General features: G+C 40.1%; 1 protein-coding gene across 9 annotated transcripts in view; it reads left to right on the forward strand.

The window, feature by feature from the left end:
- Nucleotides 1-19,760, forward strand: part of POGZ (pogo transposable element derived with ZNF domain) — a 69,916-nt gene that overhangs the window by 30,608 nt on the left and 19,548 nt on the right. For 4 of the 9 annotated variants that reach the window (XM_008970391.5, XM_055101303.2, XM_063605332.1 and 1 more), the window contains 9 exons: nt 67-191; nt 1,186-1,344; nt 11,399-11,574; nt 12,530-12,638; nt 13,831-14,121; nt 14,203-14,421; nt 17,185-17,291; nt 17,963-18,300; nt 18,695-18,849. In XM_008970391.5, the coding sequence (XP_008968639.3) occupies nt 68-191; nt 1,186-1,344; nt 11,399-11,574; nt 12,530-12,638; nt 13,831-14,121; nt 14,203-14,421; nt 17,185-17,291; nt 17,963-18,300; nt 18,695-18,849 (1,678 nt within the window). In that variant the 5' untranslated portion in view covers nt 67. The remainder of the gene's footprint in view (nt 1-66; nt 192-1,185; nt 1,345-11,398; nt 11,575-12,529; nt 12,639-13,830; nt 14,122-14,202; nt 14,422-17,184; nt 17,292-17,962; nt 18,301-18,694; nt 18,850-19,760) is intronic. The other 5 variants (XM_008970393.6, XM_055101318.2, XM_063605365.1 and 2 more) reach the window with 2 other exon arrangements.

Below are 19,760 nucleotides of genomic sequence, written 5' to 3' on the forward strand. Positions count from 1 at the left end.
ATATTTGGTATAAAGCAATATCTCCTATTCTTAGGCCCATATCTTATTTGAATGTTTTTCTTATAGCATGGCGGACACCGACCTGTTCATGGAATGTGAGGAGGAGGAGTTGGAGCCATGGCAGAAAATCAGTGATGTCATTGAGGACTCTGTAGTTGAAGATTATAATTCAGTGGATAAAACTACCACAGGTAACAAAAGCTCTTCTGATCTTAGATGGTTTAAATTAATTAAATTGAATGGTATTTTGGTTAACAAAGTGTGAGATGGAAAAGGACTTGAAGAATCCAGGGAGACCTCATTGTGGCACTCACTGGTGCTGCCTTTTTTCCTATGCTCTAATCTGTGAAAACCTCAGTTTCCTCATCCATATAGCTAGAAACTATATATTTAATTCATCGAAAACATTGGAAGGTTGGATTAACCAGTATTTATCAAATATCTAGCAGTCTTCTTACTAAAAGATGTATGAACAAGAATTCAAAGTGGTGGCGTGTGTGTGTCAGTGCTCATTTATGTACCCAGTCAAAAATAGGTTCCCATAGTCTTGTTTTTTTTGTTTTATTTTGTTTTACTTGAACTTGGTTTCCTTTGTGAGTGGAGTAGAAATTGCCTTGTGTCTGCCTTCATGGACAGTTTACAAATTTAGGCTTGTTAGCTTTTCTTTCATAAAGGTGATACTGCTGGGTCAAATTCTAGATTGCCCTGAATTCAGAAAATGGGTGGTAGTTCTTTTGCTCCCCTAAATTGTACCAGTTGCTCTATATTTTTATCTTTCCTGTCTTGAGACCTGAAGATGGCATTGGTTTGGGCTGAAATAGGGCACAGTTCAGGGTCTTTTGGATGGCTTAATATGCATGATTATGAATACCACTAGTGGTAATAATAAACCTTTGAGTCCTAGAGGTTTGCTAGTGCTATGTAAGCAAAGATTAAAATCCCAGTTCAGTGGGCTCCGTGATGTAACTTAATTAACCAGGAGATGTGAGACGAAGAAGGGATTGTGTTTAAATGGTGGACTAAGGGTTAAGTAGGAGGAGAAATCACATGAACAGTTGGATTTATGAAACAGGAAACTTTTTGGCTATAGAGACCCACAATAAGATGGAAAGGGAAGATTAGAGCAGTATCCTTTAGTGTCATCTGTCCCTGTCTCCAAGTGACTATGCCTCCCCTTCCCCACAGTTTCTGTGAGCCAGCAGCCAGTCTCGGCTCCAGTGCCCATCGCTGCCCATGCTTCTGTTGCTGGGCACCTCTCTACATCCACCACCGTTAGTAGCAGCGGGGCACAGAACAGCGACAGTACAAAGAAGACTCTTGTCACACTAATTGCCAACAACAATGGTAAGTGGGATTATTGGGAAATAATAATCCTGGGCTAGAGGGGTGAAAGAATAAAAAAGGTCTCAGGGACAGCCATACTGTTTAGTTAGGTACAGATGTGGTTCTACTAGTTGGAAAATGAATTTAGTAATGATTCTCTGATACGGAAGTGATTTCTGTAGATGGTGCTATTCCTTCTAAGTTAGTGCTGACTCGGTACTGGTGTTTCAAGTGAGAGAGCAGTAGATTCTTGCTATTGATAATTTCTCGGAGAGAAAATGTCAACCCAAAATTCCTGTTAAGATTTTTTTGTTTGGTTGGTTGGTTGTTTTTGTTTCTTTAATGAGAAAAATTCCATTAGTTTGGTAAGAATTTTCCCAGGGCAGTTCTGTATTTTCTCTGGCAGATTCATTTGTTTATTGGTTCCTGAGTATGGAAGATAGGATAGGGTTGTTGTCTACATGAAAGAAATGGTGAAAGACTAATGTTTTTAGTGTATTTTATTTTATTTTTTTTTAATAGAAAGGCTATATAGTATTGGTTTCTATTTAATTTCTGATGTCTATTTCTACACTCCTAAGATGAGTTGTTGACCAGTTATGTCTCAAGATTCATAACTGAAGTAGGCACTTTCATAGAGTCATTGCATCGCTGCGAGGGACTTTATTTTTTAATTATTTTATTTCCTTTAAAACTAAAACAGCTTTAGTACTACAAAAATAATATATGCATTGTAGAAAAACTATAAAGTGAAAAAAAAAAAAGGAACAAAAAAATGTTTAACCATAATCCCACCACCTGAAGATAACTGATGGTTACTTTTATTCTGTACATATATTTATTTTTATATACATCTATATGTTATATGTGGTGATTTTCATTTGACAAAAAAAGATTATACAAGTTGTACATTACTCTGCCTGCCTTTTCCCCTTAATAGTGAATATCTTAATAGTCATCTATAACATTTTTGATGACTGACTGTATTTCCCATTATTTGATTAACTTATTAACAATGGGTTGTAAGAGGGTATATTGCTATTTTTAAGAGCTTCAGTGAACATTCCTATCTCTGTATCTTTTCTCGCATTGTTAATTAGTTCTGCAAATATATTTCTGAAACAAATTGTTGGCTCAAAGGTCATCACAGTTTTTAAGAATTGTGATCAGTATTGTTCCTGGATTGGCCATCTAGAAATGTTGTGTCAGTTTATATTGCTGATAGAAGAGAGTATGGTTTTTAGTTTGGGAATATAACCATTTATATATGCATTCCCCATTGTTGAACATTTATTAGGGTCCCCATCCTTTGTGATTACAAATGATGCTGTAGTGAATGTTTTCAGGCATGTGTCCTTGCCTACTGTGTAAAACGTATTTGCAATATAAAGTCTTAGAGGTGAGATTTGCTGGATCAGGTGTTTATAATTTGATAGACGTTGTCAAGTTGTCCTAATAGGTTGCTCTAAATAAGTGCCCGCCAGTAGCTCTTTCCCCGCATTGTTGCCAACTTTAGGTATTATCAAACTTTAAAACCTCCATGATTTCCAAAGGTTTTCAGTATTTGGGTACTGAAAATATGATGATTTTATGGGGAATCTTTAGACTTCTAAAAAACTTATAAATGGGATCCCTTGTATGTATAAAGATGGGGAACCATTTATGTAAAGATTTCTATTATTTTACAGATGTGGAAACTGAGGCCTAGAGAGTCTAAATAATTTGCTTTTGTTATAAGTAATAATAGTTGCTAAGTGACTAAACTGTATTTGAATTTTCTGGACTTCAAAGCTTTCGGGATTTCCACTGTATTATATTGCTTTCCTGTGTATTTCTTTTTTTTTTTAAGCCAGTCAAATTTAGCAGTGGGGGAGTTGTATACCAACTTTAGTGACACTAATGTTTATAAGTTCTGATAACCCACTACCACAGGACTAGTCCTATGTGTCTCTCAAACTGTTAAAGTTCTGTTAGCAACCAGCTTACCTAACCTTTTCTTTGATCCCAGGGTTCCAAGGCCCATACTGAGATGGCTGTGCATCTTCTTTTTTTTTTTTTCCCCGAGACGGGATCTCACTTTGTCACCCACGCTGGAGTGCAGTGGCGTGAACACAGCTCACTGCAGCCTCAACCTCTGTGGCTCAGCAATCCTCCCATCTCAGCCCTGCAAGTAGCTAGGACTACAGGCACATGCCACCATGCCTGGCTAACTTTTATAATTTTTGTAGAGACAGGGTTTCACCATGTTGCCCAGGCTGGTCTCAAACTCCCAAGCTCAAGCAATCCTCCCTCCTTGGCCTCCCAAAGTGCTGGGATTACAGGCGTGAGTGAGCCACCATGCCAGGCCAGCTGAGCATCTTGTGACATGCTGAGATGACCTAGTCTCCTTGACTCCTTGAATGTACCCTTGATTCTTGAGCCTGCCTATGGCCAGTGTACTAATTTTTTCTAAAAAATATAAATTGACTTTATTTACTTCAAAAGCCTCTAATATTTAAATTAAAATGTTAACCCATAACCCATGTTCATGAAAAAAAGAAGACAGTGGGTATAGACTGGTAAGTAACCACAGTCTTGTGTATTCCAAAAAAAAATTCATCCATAGATAAGCATAAATTAATTGCAATTGTCTAATTTATTTTACTTTATATATCTATATAAAAAATACATACAGTTCTGTAACTTTTTTTCATCAGATACTCTTGTTTTTTCTTTTTTGTTTTTTTTGAGATGGAGTCTCCCTCTGTCACTCAGGCTGGAGTGCAGTGGTGTGATCTTGGCCCACTGCAACCTCCACTTCCCGGGTTCAAGTAATTCTCTTGCCTCAGCCTCCTGAGTAGCTGGGATTACAGGCATGCACCACCATGCCTGGCTAAGTTTTTTGTGATTTTTGTAGAGATGGAGTTTCACAGTGTTGACCAGGCTGGTCTCGAACTCCTGACCTCAGGTGATTTGCCCACCTCGGCCTCCCAAAGTGCTGGGATTACAGGCATGAGCTACCACGCCCAGCCTAGGAACTCTTGAAATGCTAGTCCAACTTTAAGGATATGGCTTCAGAATAAAGTGAATGAGAAATATTGCCTCATACAACCCAGTTTCCCTTTAAGCCTTCAGTTTAATTGTATTGATATATTATCTGCTTACTACATTAGTAACATAGCAAATGAGAATAACGTTTGTTTTTTTGAGACAGAGTCTTACTCCATCACCCAGGCTGGAGTGCAGTGGCGCAGTCTCGGCTCACTGCAACCTCTGTCTCCCTGGTTCAAGCAATTCTCATGCCTCACCCACCCTAGTAGCTGGGATTACAGGCATGCGCTGCCATGCTCGGCTAATTTCTGTATTTTTAGTAGAGATGGGGTTTCACCATGTTGGCCAGGCTGGTCTCAATTTCCTGACCTCAAGTGATCCACCCACCACGGCTTCTCAAAGTTCTGGGATTACAGGCATGAGCCACTGCTCCCCACCAGCAAATGAGAATAATTTTTAAACAATTCAGTATTGTTTCACTTAGTGTACTTTAAAAAGTTTAGAAATTTAAAATTAAAAAAAAATTTGTGGTCTCAGAAGAGGGAAAGATTTCCTAAACCAAATACAAAAACAGAGCTAACCATAAAGGGTAAAATTGATAAATAGAACTACATTAAAGATGTGATTTAAAAAAAACACACACACGGAGAAGACAAACCACAAACTGGAAGGTGTTTGTGGCATGTATTACTTTTTTTTTTTTTTTGGAGACGGAGTCTGCACTCCAGCCTGCTTTGTTGCCCAGGCTGGAGTACAGTGGCGCAATCTCGGCTCACTGCAGCCTCTGCCTCCCAAGTTCAAATGATTCTCGTACCTCAGTCTCCCGAGTAGCTGGGACTGCAGGTGCCTGCCACCACACCCGGCTAACTTTTGTATTTTTAGCAGAGACAGTGTGTCACTATGTTGGCCAGGCTGGTCTCAAACTCCTGACCTCAAGTAATCTGCCTGTCTTGGCCTACCAAAGTGCTGAGATTACAGACATGAGCCACCTCACCTGGCCCTCGAAAAGTTAAACATAGAGTTACCATATGACCCAGCAGTTCTACTCCTAGCTGTATACCCAAGAGAATGGAAAATGTATGTTCACATAAAAACTTGTGCACTAATGTTCATAGCAGTATCATTTGTTATAGCTAAAAGTAAAAACAACCTGTGTCCATAAATTGATGGATAAACAAAATGTAATATATGTACACAATGGAATATTATTTGCCCATAAAAAGGAATGAAATACTGATACATTCTATAACATAGATGAACCTTGAAAACATAATGCTGAGAAAGAAGCCAGACATACAAAATTAGCCAGGTGTGGTGGTGCATGCCTGCAATCCCAGCTATTAGGGAGGCTGAGGCAGGAGAATCATTTGCACTCGGGAGGCGGAGGTTGCTGTGAGCCGAGATCGCACCACTGCACTCCAGCCTGGGCAACAAGAGGAAAACTCTGTCTCAAAAAAAAAGAAAGAAAAAAGAAAGAAGCCAGACACAAAAGGTCACATATTATATGATTCCATCTATATGAAATGTCTTGAATAGGCAAGTCCACAGAGAGAGAAATTAGATTCGTGGTTGCCAGGGGCTGGGAAGAGAAAAGAATGGGGAATAATTGCTAGGGGAAATGAGGTTTCTTTTGAGGGCGATGAATATGTTCTGGATCTAGGCCAGGCGCGGTGGCTCACGCCTGTAATCCTAGCACTTTGGGAAGCCAAGGCAGGCGGATCACCTGAGGTCAGGAGTTCGAGACCAGCCTGGCTAACATAGTGAAACCCCTTTTCTACTAAAAATATAAAAAACTAGCCGGGCATGGTGGCATGTGCCTGTAATCCCAGCTACTCGGGAGGCTGAAGCAGGAGAATTGCTTGAACCTGGGAGGCGGAGGTTACAGTGAGCCGAGATCGCGCCACTGCACTCCAGCCTGGGCAACAAGAGCGAAACTCCATCTCAAAAAAAAAAAAAAAAGAAAAGAAAATGTTCTGGAACTAAATAATGATGATGATGGTTGCACAGCCTTGGGAATATAAAAAAAAATCACTGAATTGTGTATTTTAAATGGGCAGTATGTGGATTATATCTCAAAGCTGGGTTTGGTTTTTTGTGTGTGTTTTGTTTTTAAGAAAGTATCAAGGCCAGGTGTGTGGCTCACACCTGTAATCCCAGCACTTTGGGAGGCCGAGGTGAGCAGAACATTTGAGGTCAGGAGTTCAAGACCAGCCTGACCAACATGGTGAAACCCCATCTCTACTAAAAATACAAAAAAATTAGGCGAGTGTGGTGGCATTTACCTGTAGTCCCAGCTACTTGGGAGGCTGAGGCAGGAGAATCGCTTGAACCTGAGAGGTGGAGGTTGCAGTGAGCTGAGATCACGCTACTGCACTCCAACTTGGGCAACAGAGCAAGACTCCATCTCAAAAAAAAGGAAAGTATCAGGAATAAAATTTTGGAATATTTTTACTATTCTGTTTGATGTTCTTTAGAATTTACTACTCAGTATTTTAAAATTATTCCTGTAGTTCTGACTCATCTTATGTTTGCACAGGAAAGAAACATTATGAGGTGAAATAAACTATTGCTTAATTCTGAGCTGTGAATGATGTGAATTTAATGTTATAAATTTCTTACAGTATAACTAATTATGGTTTTCAGTTCCTATTGTATTTAGCCCTCTATTTCTGGGCTTTAAGGGTATGGAAGTAAACTTAAAAGAATGAAGGAAGGCTGGGCGCAGTGGCTCACGCCTGTAATCCTAGCACTTTGGGAGGCTGAGGCGGGCAGATCGCCTGAGGTCAGAAGTTTGAGACTAGCATGGCCAAATAGTGAAACCCTGTCTCTGTTAAAAACTACAAAAATTAGCTGGGCATGGTGGTGGGCATCTGTATTCCTAGCTACTTGGGAGGCTGAGCAGAAGAACCACTTGAACCTAGGAGGCAGAGGTTGCAGTGAGCTGAGGTCACGCCATTCCAGCCTGGGTGACAGAGCAAAACTCCTTGTGAAAAAAAAAAAGAATGAAGGAAAAAAATCAAGAGAGAGCAAACTTAGAGGGAGAAAGTTAGTTGCATAATTCTTTGATTTATGTGCAAGGTGGGCAGATCACAAGGTCAGGAGATCAAGACCATCCTGGCCAACATGGTAAAACCCCGTCTCTACTAAAATACAAAAAAATGAGCTGGGCATGGTGGCATGTGCCTGTAGTCCCAGCTACTTGGGAGGCTGAGGCAGGGGAATCACTTGAACCCAGGAGGCAGAGGTTGCAGTGAGCCAAGATTGCGCCATTGCACTCCAGCCTGGTGACAGAGCAAGACTCTGTCTCAAAAAATAATGTGCTTGATACCATATGACGTCTTAAGTATAGAAGAAAACTCATGGAATTAATTGTCACTGAGGTGGATTGTTTTATTTCATTTGTTTCTTAGGTTTTCTTTGTTTTGTTCAAGATGGGGTCTCACTTTGTCACCCAGGCTGGAGTGCAGTAGTGGCACGAACACAGCTGGCTCACTGCACCCTCCACCTCCCAGGCTCAAACGATCCTCCCACCTCGGCCCCCCAAGTAGCTGGGACTACAGGCACACACCACCATGCCTGGCTATTTTTCATTTTTTATTTTTGAGACTGAGACTCACACTGTTGCCCAGACTGGAGTGCAGTGGCACAATCTTGGCTCACTGAAGACCCCACCTGGGTTCAAGCAATTGTCATGCCTCAGTCACTCAGGTAGCTGGGATTACAGGCATATGCCACCATGCCCAGCTAACTTTTGTATTTTTAGTAGAGATGGGGGTTTCACCATGATGGCCAGGCTGGTCTCAAACTCTTGACCTCAAGTGATCTGCCTGCCTCGGCCTCCCAAAGTGCTGACATTATAGGTGTAAGCCACCACGCCTGGCCTTGTTTTGTTTTTGAGATGGGGGTCTCACTGTGTTGTCCAGGCTGGACTCAAACTCCTAGGCTCAAGTGATCCACCTGCTTCAGCCTCTCAAATAGCTGGGACTACGGGTGCACACCACTGCTCTAGGTTGGATAATCCTTTTAAAGGCTTTTTTTTTAAAGCACCAGAATTGTGATTGCCTGTTTCATCCTCTGGAAATAGAACCTTGTAAGACACTTGAATTGTCAGAATTCCTTTGAGCAAAGATTGCAGAAATCATTAAAATGCTTCTAAATAAGTAAGTATAATTTACCCAGTATGACTTTCCATAGTCTGGCTTTTGCTTTCCATTGCATTGTGAATCTAATCTGGTCTTAGAAAACCACTTTTTGATTGTACCATATTTTTGGGAAAATTCTTTTTTTTTTTTTTTTTTGAGACGGAATTTCGCTTATTGCTCAGACTGGAGTGCAGTGGCGCGATCTCGGCTCAACGCAACCTCTGCCTCCTGGGTTCAAGCAATTCTCTTGCCTCAGCCTCCCGAGTAGCTGGGATTACAGGCATGCGCCACTACGCCTGGCTAGTTTTGTTATTTTTAGTAGAGACGGGGTTTCTCCGTGTTGGTCAGGCTGATCTCAAACTCCTGACTTCAGGTGATCCACCCACCTCAGCCTCCCAAAATGCTGGGATTACAGGCATGAGCCACCTTGCCCAGCCTTTTTGGAAAAATTCTAACAATCCACCAAAATTTAAACTTGACCCTGATATAAGAGAAAATATTTGCAGAAAATGCTGTTAAAATTCTTTATAATGGTATTTACGGCTTTCATGGAAACCTGGTCTGTCTTTAAGAGACTTGCTAATGCTGACTGATTTCACATAAATGCAAAAAGCCTCCATCTTTCCCTTCTTGTATTTAATTGGGATGTTGAGCTAGTAATTATCTTAAGAATTTTTAGAATTAGGATAAATAAGAGATAATTTATTTTCTTTTGTCCTAGCAGTTAAAATAATGACTAAAAAATATAGACTTTTGCTTAGTCAATATTTTTCAACCATAAATTTCAAAAGGATAGAAAGAGATGGTTGGGGAACCTATAGATTAAAAGACTTGAGTTAGTTCATCAGTTGCACTTTGCAAACATTTTGTAACTGGATTCAGACAAATTACTTAAAAAATACAAGTAAATTTGAATTTTGACTGGGTATTTGATATTGAATAATTATTATAATGTTCAGGAGTTATGTTGGTATGATTCTTTTATCTTTTTTTGAAGTTCTTATGTAGAAGGTATATTTTGAAATACTTATAGATGATATGATCTAGAACTTGTTTTAAAGTGATATGGGAACTAGTAAGTATGTAGAAGGTATAGATGAAATAAGACTTGCCATACATTGATAATTATTGAAGCAGGGTGGTCGTTGCATAGGGGTTCACTATAGCGTTCCCTTTTTATGTATGTTTTAACTTCTCCATAATAAAACATTTAAAAATTTAAAAAACCCACCATAGATAAATTGCCAGTATAGTTTAACATGGATAGAACTTGCTGGAATTTTCTGTTTTATTTATCTATCTGCCTCTACAATCACTGGTCTTCTGGCTCAGTAACTGAGGGTCTAGTCTACTGATGAGCTCTCAGTTTCTGAGAGAGTATGAGATAAGCCACTGTTGGCCCATTAGTAGCCACCTACATACCTATTCCTTTGGTGGTCTAGCTTTGTAGTTAACTGTGGTGATATAACCTGCCAAGTGGAACATACATTTCAGAGGGGCCCATCCCATTCTGGTGATTTTGGGTAAAAAGTTGAGGCCATATTTTGCTTGACTCTTTGGTTTTTTGTTTCTTGTTGTTGTTGCTGTTGTTGTTGTTTTGAGACAGAGCCTTGCTCTGTCGCCCAGGCTGGAGTGCAGTGGCACAATGTTGGCTCACTGCCACCTCCGCCTCCCTGGTTCAAGCAATTCTCCTGCCTCAGCTTCCCAAGTAGCTGGAATTACAGGTATGCGCCACCATGCCTGGCTAATTTTTGTATTTTTAGTAGAGACAGCGTTTTGCTGTGTTGGCCAGGCTGGTCTTGAGCTCCTGGCCTCAAGTGATGTGCCTGCCTTGGCCTCCCAAAGTACTGGGATTAGAGGTGTGAGCCACCATGCCTGGCCTGCTTGACTCTTTGGCTTAGGTATATTGGCTCTCTGAAATTTTCTATCTGGTTTTGAGTATACTTTGTAAATCAGGAAACTTAGTATTGGTTTTTTCACCAAATGTCATGAAATAGGGGACTTAAAAATATTTATTAAATTTTTCACAAATGAAAAGAATTTAAGATATTTCAATAATAGCCCAGTTTATTAATATTTATTCATGAATGAATCATTATCTTCTGAAATCATGTCATTTTTACTTGGTGTGGGTTAGTTTTTGTCCAGGTCTTCTGTTTATCACCCCTGATGACATAAAGAGAGGGCTACGGTAGGTAGCCTGTCAGTCTCTGGGTTCCCAGTGGTTGCTTAAAGAATCTTGCATTTCTCAGATTTAACTCACTAGGAAGAGAAACCATTCCTTAGATTCTGTGTACTTGCTGAATTAATGTTTGTTGATGAATATTCTTTTTAAAAAATTAAGGGGGATTAGCTAACAAATTATCTTCTAATAAAATAGGTTTTACCTAGTTAAAATATGGAAAAAGACCTAACATATTTTGTTCTGCTGATTTGATGGGGGAGATTATGTGTGGTCACTTAAATCATGAGAGTCAGGGTGCTAGCCACATAGAATTCTAATGTCTTTCATCCCCAGTGAAGACATATGGGTGAAGTGTTAGTGAACCTCCCCTACCCGTCTGTTTTTCTGTTAGTTGTAGATTTCGGTGAAACTTAAATTTTTGGTGAGTTTGGTCACATTAAACCTGAGATGAGTGGCAGTCTTGGATATTTTGGCATATAGGACACCATTTCTGTTTCTAATAAAATGTGGATTTGTACTTGGGAGGCTGAGGTGGAAGAATCGCCTGAGCCCAGGAACTTGAGGCTGCAGTGAGCCGTGACTGTGCCACTGTGCTCCAGCCTGGGTGACAGAGTGAGACCCTGTATCAAATAAAATAAAATAAAATAAAATAAAGTAAAATGTGGGTTTAACATTGTTTCTAACATTCCTTTTTTTTTTTTCTTCCTTTACCCTTTAGCTGGCAATCCTTTGGTCCAGCAAGGTGGACAGCCACTCATCCTGACCCAGAATCCAGCCCCAGGTCTGGGCACAATGGTTACTCAACCAGTATTGAGGCCTGTTCAGGTCATGCAGAATGCCAATCATGTGACTAGTTCCCCTGTGGCCTCACAACCAATATTTATCACTACGCAGGTGAGTAGGACTCTGAATTCCAAGGTTGCTAGAGGAGAGAAAGACTATAAACCTCTGAAAACTCTGACTTAGGGTCTTTGGCGTCATTAGAAGTGGTTCTAAGTCTTGTCTTTTGACCTGGCTTTCTCTTTTACTGTTCTGTAATTTGATGCCAACTGTGGAAAGCCCAGCATAGCATGGCTGGGTAATATCTTCTTTAAACCCCTTAGAAGTTTATTAAGTGATTTGATTAAAGTCTAGGCAGAAATTAGTGGGAAAACTTGAATTAGGAAGCCTTAACGCTTGGCTCTTGAGGCTTTTCACCCTTTGCGTGGACTGCTCCTCTTCACATGGGATGAATTAGTTAACTTTTGGAGATGTATGTATGTAATTGGTGGAGTTCATGGAGACCTTTGGGAGACAAGCAAGTTGACTTATTTGATATATAATGTGTTGAATTGAAGTTGAAAGCCTAATTCTGAATATGGATTCTAAAGGCAAATGCTTCTCTTTGCCTGTGGCTTCCTGAGTTGTAAATTCTTATGAATTTGCCAAAGGTTTATGGCCTTTGAAGTAGACTTTGGGAACAATTTTTTAGGATTGTTTGTATGTTGAATCACTCCAGTGAACATTGCTCTTCCCCCTGCCCCCCACCCCCACTTCTGTTCATTTAGCACTTTAGGGAGCCAGTCTGTTGATGAGGTTTTTTTAAGCCGATGCTCTCTTAAGTCAGGAAATAGGTTTTCATTTTTGCTCATGTGTACCAAAGCTTGTTCTCTAATTTTGATATTTTGTCTCTCAAAAGTTTGCCAGAATTTCCTAAATTTTTCCATCTCAGTCACTTGAAACCTCTAATTCTAGAGAAAGAACCATTAAGTAAGAGTATGGGAATTTTTTTTTGGATGTAGGTCATACTGCAATCTTTGTCAGTGTTAATTGGTCTCCATGTTAAAGATCATTTTGCTTTTTAATACAGGGATTTCCTGTAAGGAATGTCCGGCCTGTACAAAATGCAATGAATCAGGTTGGGATTGTGCTGAACGTACAGCAAGGCCAAACGGTTAGACCAATTACACTAGTTCCAGGTAAGGAAAAATGTCTATCCATTTGGAATAAACCGGCATCCAGAAGATTTGTTTTTATTGTTCTAAATATCCTAAGTCATTTAGTAAGTATATTTAAAGAAAATCTAAAAATATAAAAATATTAATGATTTAAGCCCAATTTTAAAAAATCTGCTTCTAACCTTTGGCCAGGGTGGTGGTTTTATTTATTTCTGTTTAGCTTTTCACCACCCTTCATCAAGTAGTAAAACAGAGTTTACAGTCATTTTTCTGTAACTGGTATTTAGTCAGCTATTAAGACTATGTTATTAATGCAAACTCATAAATTCTACACTCCCTACACATCTCCTCATTTGCACGGTGGGATTATAAACTTTGTTTTAATTTTATAGCATAGATTTTAGATATAAACAAATGACATTCCCTTTATGGATAAATACTGTCAATGACTAGATAGTATTTTTTTTTAAGATTTTGCTAGATAGTTTTTTTTTTTTAAGATTCTGAGAAGGATAATTTTTTTAAAATCTTAGAATTTTCCATTGCTCTATTTAGCATGTATAAGTTTACTACAATTCAGACCAAAAAAGAGTATCTTAATTTAGCTATTTGTAAGGGTACCTCTGTAGCTTGTCTTCCTAAGGTTTTGTTTTTTGTTCTCGTAGCCCATAGGGGTTTAAGTCTGACCAGCTTACCCTGGCATTTCTTTATTTTTCTCAGTGGACTTGTCTACAGTTGAGCCAGGAGACATTCCTCTTTGGGACATCCTAGTAGAATGGCATAGTCTGTCTTCTGAGTTGATAGAAGAGGATGGAAGACTCCTTTAGTACTCTGAGAAAGACTGATTTCTTTTTTCAGGACCAGGTTTGCCATTTGGCCTATATACACCCATATTGCCTCCCACTCTTTTCTTCCAGTACCGAGGTCAAGCCACTGATTGTATTCTTAGAATTAAAAAGGCAGTGTGATAAGGTGTTTTAGGAGGAGTTGATGGGAGTCTTATTTAACTTAATGTTCTTAAGCTGCCCAGGTTAATTTATTTTGTCAACATGGACACCTTGTGCTTTCTTAGTCTTTAGAATCTATACTCCTCTTGGAAACCTCTGATGATCATCCATCAGTTTGGGGAAATAATCTTTCCAGTAAAGGCAGGGAGAATGTGTTATAGGTGAGCTCACTGACCAAGATCTGGTACTTTGTCTCTCTTTTAAAGCCCCAGGTACCCAGTTTGTTAAGCCGACAGTTGGAGTTCCACAAGTGTTCTCCCAGATGACCCCTGTGAGGCCAGGCTCCACAATGCCTGTGAGGCCCACCACCAACACCTTCACCACCGTCATCCCAGCCACTCTTACCATTCGAAGCACCGTCCCACAGTCCCAGTCCCAGCAGACCAAGTCCACTCCCAGTACTTCCACCACTCCCACTGCCACACAGCCAACCTCACTGGGGCAACTAGCTGTTCAGTCTCCAGGCCAGTCAAACCAGACCACGAATCCCAAGCTAGGTAAGGCTTCGGAAGAGGAGATGGCAGAGCCAGGTTGGGATGGTGGGTGGAGAACAGATGATTATCACTTGGTCACCGTAGCTCCCTCCTTCCCCTCTCCACCTGCAGTGAGCATTGCCAGCTTTGTCACTGTGAAGCGACCTGGTGTTACGGGCGAAAATAGCAATGAAGTGGCCAAATTGGTGAATACCCTTAACACCATCCCTTCCCTGGGCCAGAGTCCTGGGCCAGTGGTGGTGTCCAACAACAGCTCTGCTCATGGCTCTCAAAGAACCAGCGGACCTGAGTCTTCAATGAAAGGTACAATAACCTGAAAGACTCTGAGCAGCCAGTCATTCAAAAACATTAATAAAGTGTTTGTTGTATCAGAGCTTTATACTCAGAAATAGAAAAATAAAATAAAATACAGCTGCTGTAGTTTGTTCTTACAGAAACTTTAGTAAGGAGAAAGCCACTTACAAAAAGTGTAACTGAATCAGCTCCAAGAAATTCTGTGTGTAATTGTGCTTTGGAGATTAGTGAAATTGATTGATTAAAGATGGGTGAGATAATGAAAGATAACTTCATGGAAGAGATGGATTTCTGAGCAAGGTTTTAAAGTTGGGATTTGGTAGAGAGATCTGAAGGTTGAGAATGATGAGCATGAGGGTTTTCAGTGGTCTAGAGCAGGGGTCGGCAAATGTTTTCTGTAAAGGGCCTAGTAGTAAAGTTGTAGGCTTTGTGCACAATATATAGCCTCTGTTGCAGCTATTAACTGTGCTGTTGTGGTGGGGAAGCAGCCACAGATACATAAACGAATGAGCATGGCTGTGCTCCACTAAAAACTATTTATGGACTCTGAAATTTAAGTTTCATAAAATTTTCATGTGTCGAAAAGTTTTATTCTTTTATTTCAACCATTTAAAAATAAAAACCGCAAGGTATAGTGGCTCACACCTCATCCCAGCATTATGGGAGGCCAAGACGGGAGGATCACTTGAGCCTAGGAGTTTGAGACCAGCCTGGGCAACATGGTGAGATCCCATCTCTACAAAAAAAAAAAAAAAAAAAAAGATTAGCCAGGCGTGGTGGTGTATGTCTGCAGTCCTCGCTACTCCGAAGTCTGAGGTGAGAGGATGGCTTGGGCTTGAACCCAGAAGGTTGAGCCTGCAGTGAGCCATGATCATGCCACTGCAACAGAACGACACCCTGTCTCAAAAAAAGTAAAAACCTTTAAAACATGGTGTTGGGAAAACTAGATACCCATGTCCAAAAGAAGTTGGATCTTACCTTACAATAAATACAAAAATTAACTCAAAATGGATCAAAGACCTAAATGAACTAAAACTATAAGACTCTTAGAAAAATTATAGGACAAAAAGCTTCATGATACTGGATTTGACAGTGATTACTATTTCTTGGATATGACACCAAAAGCATACGCAAGAAAAGAAAAAATGGGTAAATTAAATTATATCAAAATTTAAAACTTTTGTGCAGGACGTTATCAACAGTGAAAAGGGAAGCCACAGAATGGGAGAAAATATTTGCAAATTATGTATCTAATAAGGGGTTAATATCCAGAATATATAAAGAATTTGTACAGTTCAACAACAAAAAAACTCCCAAACAACCTTTTTAAAAAATAGACAAAGGACTGGCTGGGCGTGGTGGTTCACGCCTGTAATCCTAGCACTTTGAGAGGCCGAGGCAGGTGGATCACGAGGTCAGGAGTCCAAGACCAGCCTGACCAATAATGGTGAAACCCCGTCTATACTAAAAATACAAAAATTAGCCAGGCGTGGTGGTGTGTGCCTGTATTCCCAGCTGCTCGGGAGGCTGAGACACAAGAATTGCTTGAACCTGGAAGGCAGAGGTTGTGGTGAGCCGAGATCGTGCCACTGCACTCCAGGCTGGGCAACAGAGAAAGACCCCATCTCAAAAAAAAAAAAAAAAGTAGGAAAGTAGGCAAAGGACTGAATAGACCTTTCTCCAAAGAAAGTTATTGCCAATAAGCTCATGAAAAGGTGCTCAGTGTTATTAATCATTATGGAAATGCAAATCAAAACCACAATGAGGTACCGTCTCACTCCCATTAGGATGGCTACTATCAAAGAACCATAAAATAACAAATATTGTTGAGGATGTGGAGAAAGCAGAACCCTTACGCACTGTTGGTGGAAATGTAAAATTATGCAGCCACTTTGGAAACAGTATGGTGGTTCCTCAAAAAGTTAAAAATGATAGAATTGTTGTATGCTCCAGGAATTCCATTCTATACCCAAAAGAATTGAAAGCAGGGACTAGAACAGGTATTTGTACACCTATGTTCATTGCAACATTATTCACAATAGCTGAAAGGTGAAAGCAACACAGAGGTCCATCAGCTGATAAAGGGATAAATAAAATGTGGTATTCACGTACAATGGTATATTGTTCAGGCTTAAGAAAGGAAATTCTGCTACAACATGTGCTGCAACATGGTTGAACCTTGAGGACATTATGTTAAAGTGAAATAGGCTAGTCACAAAAGGACAAGTACCATATGATTCCACTTACTTGAGGTACCTAGAGTAGTCAAATTCATAGAGACAAAGTTGAATTGTGGTTGCCGGGGTGGAGGCGAGGGGAGAATGGTGAGGAGGTTTTTATTGGATATAGCTTCAGTTCTGCAAGATTAAAAAAAACAAAAACCTTAACAAAAAAATCACATACAAATTATTCTTAGCTTATGGGCCAAACAGAAACTGGTAGCTGGGCTGGATTTGATCTGTGTGCTGTGGTTTGCTGACCCCTGGCCTAGAGTTAGAACAGTAAAAGGAAGCCTCAAACATAGTGATCTTGAGCCCAGGGAGGTCAAGGCTGCAGTGAGCTGTGGTCGTGCCACTGCACTCCAGCCTGGGCAACAGACTGAGAGACCGTGTCTCAAAAAAAACAAAAACAAACAAAAAACCATAGTGATCTCTCATGCTTGCTTACCCTTTTATATACTTCTCAGGGAGTGTTTGACTTTTTCCCAAAAGGTCAGTAATCTTTTTCCAGTGTCATTGTATTAATCTTATCAATTCTTCTCACTTCTTTCAGTGACCTCTTCCATCCCAGTATTTGACCTCCAGGATGGTGGACGGAAAATATGTCCACGATGTAATGCTCAATTTCGTGTTACTGAAGCTTTGAGAGGTCACATGTGTGTAAGTGATATCACCTGTGATCCAGCTTAAGTGGCTTCTGCCATTTACCTTCATTAATATTGGAAGCTTGTAAGCAGGGGCTCTAAAATGACTGAAGCTTTTTAAAGGGTTACTGTTTCTCTTGGTCTGTTTTTAGAAGAGCTGTGTACTTTGGAATGTGATGGGATACATTTAAAGACCCTCAAATAGATCAGAACATATGTGATCTTACTTTCTTAGTGTGGTAGATTTTGAAACCACACAGGAGAACAGGTTTATAGATAATAAGGACTCAAACCATATTGGCCTCAGTTCATTTTTGTTAATTGTGTCATTGGATGAATCGGGAGCTCTTACTTCCATTTTTTAGCTTTTCATTTTTTGGTATTAGTCCAGATAAAAAGGTTGGAACTTCTTTTTTGCCAGGGAGCTCAGAGCCAAGTTATACTAATGATTAAGGGACCTAAGACAGGCAGGAGGGAGAAATACAAAGTATAGCGCTTGGGTGGCATATGTCTGTGGATATACTCTAGAAAAGGAGTAAAACTTGGAAACGCTAAAAAAACTGAAGGGTGAAAGCTGAATGAGAATACCTGAAACCAAACCGTTAACAAGGAATGGTAGTGAAGTTAAGGAGTTAGCACATTCTAGCCCCCAGGATAACCAGAATGATCAGATGTCTTTCTTTATAGTACTGTTGCCCAGAAATGGTTGAATACCAGAAGAAAGGAAAGTCCCTGGATTCAGAACCCAGTGTCCCATCAGCAGCAAAGCCCCCGTCCCCTGAGAAAACAGCTCCTGTTGCTTCCACACCCTCTTCTACACCTATTCCTGCTCTGTCACCGCCTACCAAAGTACCAGAACCAAATGAGAACGTGGGCGATGCCGTCCAGACCAAACTCATTATGCTTGTAGATGACTTCTACTATGGACGGGATGGTGGCAAAGTAGCCCAGCTCACAAATTTCCCTAAGGTCGCCACATCTTTCCGATGCCCACATTGTACCAAAAGGCTAAAAAACAATATTCGGTAAGTGTTTAAGAGCCTTGGAAGTTACCTTGAACAAGAGAAGACTTACATTTTCTTATATATTTTAAGTCTTTCTCTTTGGAGAATGGACCTAACTACTATGCAGTCTTGCTGGGGTTATCATTAAATCAATAACTAGGACTATAGAAGGAGATATTGTAATAAACAAAAGGTAACTGGATTGAGTAAGGGAAAGCAGTATATCTCCTTTCCCAGAACTCTCTTAGTTTCAAGAACTCATTATCTTTCTGGGCTCAGAAAAGGATATCCAAAACAGGAAGTCTGGGGAATGGAGGGGAGCAGATAATGTTTGTTCTGTGATTTTACCATTATATTTCTAAAAGGCTACCAATTTTTTATGTTTTCTGTACTTTCTCTTTGTGCTTTATTACAGATTCATGAACCATATGAAACACCACGTAGAACTCGATCAGCAGAACGGTGAGGTAGATGGTCACACTATCTGCCAGCACTGTTACCGCCAGTTTTCCACTCCCTTCCAGCTTCAGTGCCACTTGGAAAATGTTCATAGTCCCTATGAATCTACTAGTAAGTTTGGAAACTCTTAAACTCAAGGGGAATATACCTTGCTGTTCACTCATTGAATGGCGCTGGGGGGAGCCCATTATATTTATTTACGTGTGGGTAACAGTGTAGAGGAAGTACTTTTCATATTTGTAGCCAGTTCTTTACTTCATTCACCTTGTTTTTTTTTACAAGCCTGACTTTTATTTTGTTCAAGCATGGATTGAGTTCAGTGTTAGATCCTGAATTGTTAGGGGCGTTGATTCAGAACCACTGTAGAAAAACAAATGTAATTAATTTATTTCTTAGGTCTCTTTATAGAAGGAACAGTCATCTATTTGCTCTTCCACTTTAGTTAAACCCTGATAGGTTTTATGTAGGCTAAAAGATAATATTGTGAAGTACTTTATCATTAAGACATTGCTTTCAATGAAATATAAGATGAGCTGGAGTGTTTTCTACACTGTATATTTTATACATGTAGGCTGGACATAAGCTCAAAAAAATTAAGTAGGATAAAAGATAATATGGCCGGGCACGGTGGCTCACGCCTGTAATCCCAACACTTTGGGAGGCCGAAGCAGGCAGATCACCTGAGGTCAGGAATTCGAGACCAGCCCGGCCAACATGGCGAAGCCCCATCTCTACTAAAAATGCAAAAATTAGCTGGGTGTGGTGGCGGGCACCTGTAATCCCAGCTACTCGGGAGGCTGAGACAGGAGAATCGCTTGAACCCGGGAGGCGGAGGTTGCAGTGAGCTGAGATCATGCCATTGCACTCCAGTCTGGGCAACAAGAGCAAAACTCCATCTCCAAAAAAAAAAAGGATAATATTATGAAGTACTTTATCATTAAGACAGTGCTTTCAGTGAAATATAAGGTAAGCTGGAATGTTTTTCTACACTGTACATTTTATAGATAGATGTAGGCTGAACA

This window comes from Pan paniscus, chromosome 1 (assembly GCF_029289425.2).
Source record: "Pan paniscus chromosome 1, NHGRI_mPanPan1-v2.0_pri, whole genome shotgun sequence".
Lineage (NCBI taxonomy): Eukaryota > Metazoa > Chordata > Mammalia > Primates > Hominidae > Pan > Pan paniscus.